Source organism: Numenius arquata, chromosome 9 (genome assembly GCF_964106895.1).
Source record: "Numenius arquata chromosome 9, bNumArq3.hap1.1, whole genome shotgun sequence".
Classification (NCBI taxonomy): Eukaryota; Metazoa; Chordata; class Aves; order Charadriiformes; family Scolopacidae; genus Numenius; species Numenius arquata.
The window spans coordinates 14,075,306-14,082,589 of NC_133584.1; the positions used below are offsets into that span (position 1 = coordinate 14,075,306).

At 57.5% G+C, this 7,284-nt stretch overlaps 1 protein-coding gene across 1 annotated transcript in view; it reads left to right on the forward strand.

Moving 5' to 3' along the window:
• FCGBP (Fc gamma binding protein) overlaps nt 1-7,284 on the forward strand; it is a 39,406-nt gene that overhangs the window by 26,298 nt on the left and 5,824 nt on the right. Inside the window, exons 33-45 of the mRNA XM_074153576.1 lie at nt 31-314; nt 414-691; nt 987-1,585; nt 1,956-2,520; nt 2,672-2,871; nt 2,973-3,353; nt 3,709-3,995; nt 4,684-4,955; nt 5,794-5,892; nt 6,010-6,093; nt 6,207-6,448; nt 6,544-6,827; nt 6,927-7,204. Of these exons, the coding sequence (XP_074009677.1) occupies nt 31-314; nt 414-691; nt 987-1,585; nt 1,956-2,520; nt 2,672-2,871; nt 2,973-3,353; nt 3,709-3,995; nt 4,684-4,955; nt 5,794-5,892; nt 6,010-6,093; nt 6,207-6,448; nt 6,544-6,827; nt 6,927-7,204 (3,853 nt within the window). The remainder of the gene's footprint in view (nt 1-30; nt 315-413; nt 692-986; nt 1,586-1,955; nt 2,521-2,671; nt 2,872-2,972; nt 3,354-3,708; nt 3,996-4,683; nt 4,956-5,793; nt 5,893-6,009; nt 6,094-6,206; nt 6,449-6,543; nt 6,828-6,926; nt 7,205-7,284) is intronic.

Here is a 7,284-nt window from a genome sequence, read left to right on the forward strand (position 1 = left end):
CCAACCCTGCCTTGGTTTCTGTCCTTCCAGGTCAACGGAGTGGCAGAGGTCCTGCCCTGCACCCCATCCGCGGGCGTGCAGGTCTCGTCCAGCGGATTCTACACAGTGGTCACAACAGACTTTGGCTTGAGAGTGAAGTTTGATGGGAACCATCGGGTGGAGGTGACGCTTCCCAGCACCTTTGGGGAGAAGGTTTGTGGCATGTGTGGGAACTACAACGGGATGGCAGCGGATGACTTCCTGAACCCGGAAGGGATGCCCGAGCCAGACTCCACGAGCCTGGGCAACAGCTGGCAGGTGTCCAACGACAGCAGGTGTGTGTGACCCCCAGCAGGTCTGGGGACGGGGAGGAGGAGGCACTAGGAGAAGCCCACAGATGACCCAGGGGGGTCCTTCTGCCTGTCTCTCCACAGCTGCTCAGCCGGACCGCTCCCCACCCCAGCCTGCAATGAGACGGACAAGCAAGTCATTGCCAGCAGCCGCTTCTGTGGGCTCCTCAACGACACCAGCGGCCCCTTCCAGATGTGCCACGCTGTGCTGAGCCCCAACAGTTACTTTGACACCTGCTCTTATGACCTGTGTGAGCTGGGGCTGGACCACGAGACCCTGTGCAAGAGCTTGCAGTCCTACGCAGATGCCTGCCAGTCGCTTGGCGTCACGATCCCTGTGTGGAGGAACGCAACCTTCTGCCGTAAGTCCACACACAGTACCAGGGCTCATTACCACCAGGAAAACACAGAATAGGCCTGCAAAGTGGAGCGGGGCATAAGAAATATTTTTACAACGTGCTGTGGCGATTTACAGGTAGTTGTAAGTATTAGAGGGTCCGTTTTCTGTTTCATTTGACCAGGTATGGCTTAGAACGCCCATGGAGCCAAGCAGACCAGATAGGACCCAAGCAGACTCTTGATTTTTCAAAGAGGAAAATATAGCACATAGCATGTGTTATGTTCTCCAAGTAATGGCCGTGTCTTCTGTCTTGGCAGCCGTCACCTGTCCATCCAACAGTCACTATGAGCCCTGTGCTGCAGCCTGCCCTGCCACCTGTGTCAACCCGATGGCTCCTGTTACCTGCAGCCTGCCGTGCGTGGAAGGATGTGTGTGCGACAGCGGGTACCTGCTCTACAACGACCGCTGCGTGCCCAGCCAGCAGTGCGGGTGCTGGCACAACGGGCAGCACTACCCCGTGGGCTCGGAATTCTGGACGGACAACACCTGCTCCTCAAAGTGCACGTGTCCCGCACGGGGAAGCAAAGTCCAGTGCTCCAGTGCCTCATGCCCCGCGGACCAGTACTGCGGGGTGCAGGATGGGAAACCTGAGTGTCTTGAAGAATCCTATGGCATCTGCCGCGTTCACAGTGACCCTCACTACATCACCTTTGACAAGGTGACGCACAGTTTCATGGGCAATTGCACCTACACGCTGGCCAAAGTGTGCTCCAACACCACCTCCCTGCCCTACTTCAATGTTGAGGCCAAGAACGAGCATCGTGGGAACACCAGAGTGTCCTATGTGCGCGAAGTCCTGGTTGAGGTGTACGGAGTGCGCATTGCCATTGTCAAGAAGGAGAAGAGCCGAGTGCTGGTAAGCAGTGGGGCTGGCACGAGCGTGGTGTGGCTACAAGGGAGGGCCTGGCATGTACCAGACATCTCCATTGTCCCAGGCCCGGGTGTCTTCCCTGAAGCCACTGGGTTCCTTTGTTTTGCCTTTCTGGGGGGTGGTGGGTCTAGAGGAGGGACAGGCAAAGACAGAATGTGGCCTGTGTTGCACAGAGGCCCCTGCCGAGTGCAGAACAGAGACACGGCTCTGGCAGCTGCAGGGGTGTTGGGGTGCAAGGGCATCACGGGCACCGGTTTGCCGTGCCCGGCCTGACAGCTGGTTTCCCTCCCTGGGGCAGGAGACCCCAGGAAGGCCAGGGACAATTCCAGCGTCCATTGCGGTGTGTCTGCCCTAGGTGAACAATGTGTGGCATACCTTGCCGGTGAGCGCAGCGGGAGGTGCCATCACGGTGAGCAGGAGCGGCCGCTACATCGTCCTGGAGACAGACTTCAAGCTCCAAGTGTCCTACGACACTGACCACTCGGTGGAGGTGAAGGTGCCCACTACCTACTTCAACCTGACCTGTGGCATGTGCGGGAACTTCAACAACCGGCGAGAGGACGATTACATGATGCCCAACGGGCAGCAAGCCGCAGACTCCAATGAGCTGGGGGATAGCTGGCGGGTCCCAGACAATGACTCCTCTTGTGGTGTCCCCGTCCCCTCACCACCGTGCAGTGCAGAAGAGGAGAAGCTCTATCGATCAGACCAGTTCTGTGGCATGCTGACTGCCAGGCCTGGCTCTTTTGAGAGGTGCCACGGTGTGATCAACCCCCAGGACTACTTTGACACCTGCTTCTATGACCTTTGTGCCCTGAATGGTGGCCAGGAGTTCCTGTGTGCTGCTCTGGAGGCCTACGCTGACACGTGCCAGGCAGCGGGCGTGACTCTCCCTCCCTGGAGGAATGCCACCTTCTGCCGTGAGTACCTGCCTTGCCGTTGCCAGAAGGGGGATGTGCCGCTCCCCATGCCCAGAGCCTCTGGCCAAAGCAAGTCTTTGGTCCTCCCCTTCCTGGAAGGTCGCCCTTCCTTGAAGGCTTGCTGGTCCTAACTGTCCCCTTCCCATTGCAGCCCTGCCATGCGATGCCAACAGCTACTATGACCCTTGCATGACCGGCTGTCCTGCCACCTGTGTTGACCGAGAAGCCCCGCAGAACTGCTCCAAGCCCTGCATGGAGGGCTGCGCGTGTACCTCTGGCTTCCTGCTCAGCGGAGACACCTGTGTGCCCGAGGCCCAGTGTGGCTGCCTCTTTGAGGGCAACTACTACAGCGTGAGTGAAAACCCTGCCCTGGCTTGCACCCTTCCCAGGGCACTCCCTTGCCTCTGCTTTCCTGCCTGATACGCTGACACTCGGTGTTTCTCCGCCTGCAGCAAGGCGACTACTTTGTGAGCGAGAACTGCACTCGCCGGTGCCGCTGTGAAGCCAACGGCCAGATGGTTTGCTCTGCGTTGTTCTGTGGTGAGGACGAGGTCTGCAAGATCCAGAATGGCCAGAGGGACTGTTACCCAGCCAGCACTGATCTCTGCCACATCTACGGTGACCCGCATTACAGCACCTTCGATGGGAAGCTTCACCACTTCCAGGGCTCCTGCAACTACACGGTGGTGACGGGCTGTGACAACTCCTCCGTTGGGTTCACTGTCACCACCCGCAACGAACATCGCGGCAGCCCGACCTGGACAGCTCTGAACTCTGTGGCACTGTCCATGGAAGGCCTCCACATTGCACTGCGCCAGAAGAAGGCGGTCTACGTAAGCCCCTCATTTTTACACTGGGAACAACAGATGCCCTAGGCACCATTAAGTACCACTCTGTCCCCAAGCGGAGCCTGAGATTCCCTGGGCCTGCTGGCATGCTCACAGAAGAGCACGGCAAGGCTCTGAGCGGGGCAGATATGGCTGCTCACGCAACAGCAGATGTTCAGCTTGTTTTCCCGAGCTTTTGGTGCACCGCACGTAGAGTAGCTGCTGTTCTCGTAGGCCTGGGCAGGGTTTCTCATGCCCCTGGGGCTTCTGACTCGGTGGGCCCTGGCACCATCACAGGGAAGAACGTCTCGGTGGAGGGCATTGCCTTACGCTTCTGTCTCCCTCTCTCCCCCTTATTCAGATCAACGGTGCTCTGGCCTCCCTGCCGGCCTCTCCTGCCCCTGGTGTGACCGTTTCCCTGAGTGGCTCCTACGTGCGGGTTTCTACCAAGCTGGGCCTGCATCTGCAGTTCAATGGGGACCATGAGCTCCTGGTGAGGGTGTCCGAGAAGCACAAGGGCAAGCTGTGTGGGCTGTGCGGGACGTACACTGGGAGCCAGCAGGATGACTTCATGCGGCCGGACGGGGTTGTCGTGCCCGACTTCAATGAGTTTGGAGCCAGCTGGATGGTGCCAGATGATGAGTGGCTGTGAGTTCTTGTTCCCTTGCGTAGGTGACGGACAAAAGGGAGCGTGGGAGAGGGGAGCTGTGAGGGCCACAAGGAGGAAGGGTTGGTAACGGTAGGCATGGGCTAAGGGAGAGGAGGCAGGCAGCGGTGGGAAAGCATGTGAGGCTCCCCAGCAGCAGCCGTGTCACCCTTGGGTCTCCCCTCTCTGCTCCACCCACCAGCGGCATGTCCTCTCTGCAACTGGATGCCAGGTGCGTGGCCGTTCCCCTTTCCCCTCACGGCTGACTTGCTTGTGGCAGTGTCCAAGCCCCTCCATGCCGTCAGGGTGCACGGTGCTCTCTCCCCGTAGGCGCTCTGCTCTGGGGTCCTTGGCGACCTCCGTGCAGGGCCTTGCCTTCCCACTCCACACGCTGCATCTCACCGTTCCTGACCCCAGAGAGAGTGGGCCAGGGCCTTAGCACGATGCTTTTCCCGAGCTGTTGTGAATGTGACTGCCTCGGCCATTTGTTTCCCTCCGCCTAATGCCATGAAAGCGTATGGTGACTGCGGTCCGTGTTGTCCACCCTTGCAAGTGAAGCCGTGGGTGCCTTGTCTTAGTGAGGGTTCTGTGCTGCTGAGACTGAGGTTTTGGCTGGGGAGGAGGTCAGGAAAAGGTCTGGCGGAGGCCCACAGGCCGCTGCGGGCTCAGGGCTGGCTGTGTGCTTTGCAGGTGTGACCCGGCCATCAGCCCGCCTGTGTCCTGCTCCCCCTCCGAGGAGGAGGCAGCTAACAAGCAATGTGCAATCCTCACACAACCCGGTGGCCCGTTCCAGCCATGCCATGCAGTTCTGCCACCCCAGACGTACTTTGAGAGCTGTGTCTATGACCAGTGTGCCACGCATGGCAGCACGGAGCAGCTCTGCAATGACCTGGGGGCCTATGCCACAGCCTGTGCTGAGGCAGGCGTTGCTCTGGGAGACTGGAGCGCTGGCACCGTCTGTGGTAAGTGTCACTTTTTCATGTGTTTTTATGAGTGAGTTATAGCGACTTTTACGCATGTATTCTGCGGGACTGTGTAGTAGTCTTTCCTTCTTTTTAGCAGATCATGGATTTTCTTTTCTTCTTCTACGTCCTTTGGTTTTACCTCCTATGCCTAAGTGTAAGATCCAGGAACCACTTAAAGTCTTATAGCAAATGTGCTGGGTTTGCACCGCCCTTTCCATAGAGTCAGTCCGCAATGGCCTTACCTCTGTTCTCGCTGGTGTCCTGACATATGTATTCTGGACAGTGGTTTTTGTCCTTAACACAGCAATGGCCTGACTAGTGTGCTGTATCAGCAGTTTTTTTGCGGTATGACAACAGATACTGCCTGAGAAATGTGGGGGTAGCAGTGCACAGCTAGTCAAGAGGGGCTAAGGCTTTGCTGTGTAATGAAGTGCAGCTTCAAGAAGTGGTCAGAAAGGTCCTAAGATTGTAGAAAATTATTGGTAGCATCCATCCCGAGACACAAGTGCTGGGAGGCTTAGCAACGTACCACTCAGACAAGCGGAGAGAAGACGTGGGAGAGGTGGTGAGAGAGGCAGAAAGACAGAAGTCTTGACTAATACACAACATGGGATACGCAGAACGGGGATAATTCCCCGGGAAAAACCATACCTCTCCACATGCCTGTTCTAAAGTTACGCTTAGATACAACAGCATACTGCCTGTTTCCACTCGGTTGGCCATCCTCACGTGGCCATGAGCATGCCGTGGATGTAGGGGTGCCCTGTGGGACACAGGGAAAAGGGTCCCCTTCCTCACTCTGGAAACTCTGCTTTCCTTTCTGCACCATACCCAGCTCCCCTAGAAGTCTGCAATTTGGCCTGCATATTCGACGATGACTTCTGTGAGTGGGTCCAGGAAGATTACAGCAGCATTGACTCGATAAGGAACAAGGGTTAGGGAAGTGCAGCATGAGGAACTTTATGATTCTTGTGGCAGTCATGCAGCTTCAGTCTTGAATAAGAGCTGGCAAATGAGGATTGATTTGCTTATACCATTGTCTCTTTTGTAGGTGATGTGATTTCAACAACACCAAGCACCGCCATCACAACACCTTCAGAAGACACAACCACGCCAGCACCCATACCAAGACCAGGTGAGTTGAGTAGACCAGCCATGGGGCCGGAGTCCTTTGGGCAGAGAAGGCTGGTGAGCAGAGGCAGCAGGAGGTGTTTAACCAAACGTTTCCTCTGGTCTTTCCGCTGTCAGGGACCTGTGTGGTGGAAGGAGACCCTCACTACCACACGTTTGACAAGCAGCTACATCACTTCATGGGCACCTGCACCTACACCCTTTCCAAGCTGTGCGAGAGCAACAGCTCGCTGCCGTACTTCAACGTGGAAGCGGCCAATGAGCACAGGGGAGGCAACACTCGCGTGTCCTATGTCCGATACGTGGATGTCGATGTGGCCGGCCAGCGGATAAGGCTGGGGAAGGGTGGAGTGGTGACGGTAAGCACAAGGGGGAGAGGCGGTGGGGCTGTGTGAGAGGACAGAGCTGTGCCAAATGTGTTGCTCCAACCCTGCCTTGGTTTCTGTCCTTCCAGGTCAACGGAGTGGCAGAGGTCCTGCCCTGCACCCCATCCGCGGGCGTGCAGGTCTCGTCCAGCGGATTCTACACAGTGGTCACAACAGACTTTGGCTTGAGAGTGAAGTTTGATGGGAACCATCGGGTGGAGGTGACGCTTCCCAGCACCTTTGGGGAGAAGGTTTGTGGCATGTGTGGGAACTACAACGGGATGGCAGCGGATGACTTCCTGAACCCGGAAGGGATGCCCGAGCCAGACTCCACGAGCCTGGGCAACAGCTGGCAGGTGTCCAACGACAGCAGGTGTGTGTGACCCCCAGCAGGTCTGGGGACGGGGAGGAGGAGGCACTAGGAGAAGCCCACAGATGACCCAGGGGGGTCCTTCTGCCTGTCTCTCCACAGCTGCTCAGCCGGACCGCTCCCCACCCCAGCCTGCAATGAGACGGACAAGCAAGTCATTGCCAGCAGCCGCTTCTGTGGGCTCCTCAACGACACCAGCGGCCCCTTCCAGATGTGCCACGCTGTGCTGAGCCCCAACAGTTACTTTGACACCTGCTCTTATGACCTGTGTGAGCTGGGGCTGGACCACGAGACCCTGTGCAAGAGCTTGCAGTCCTACGCAGATGCCTGCCAGTCGCTTGGCGTCACGATCCCTGTGTGGAGGAACGCAACCTTCTGCCGTAAGTCCACACACAGTACCAGGGCTCATTACCGCCAGGAAAACACAGAATAGGCCTGCAAAGTGGAGCGGGGCATAAGA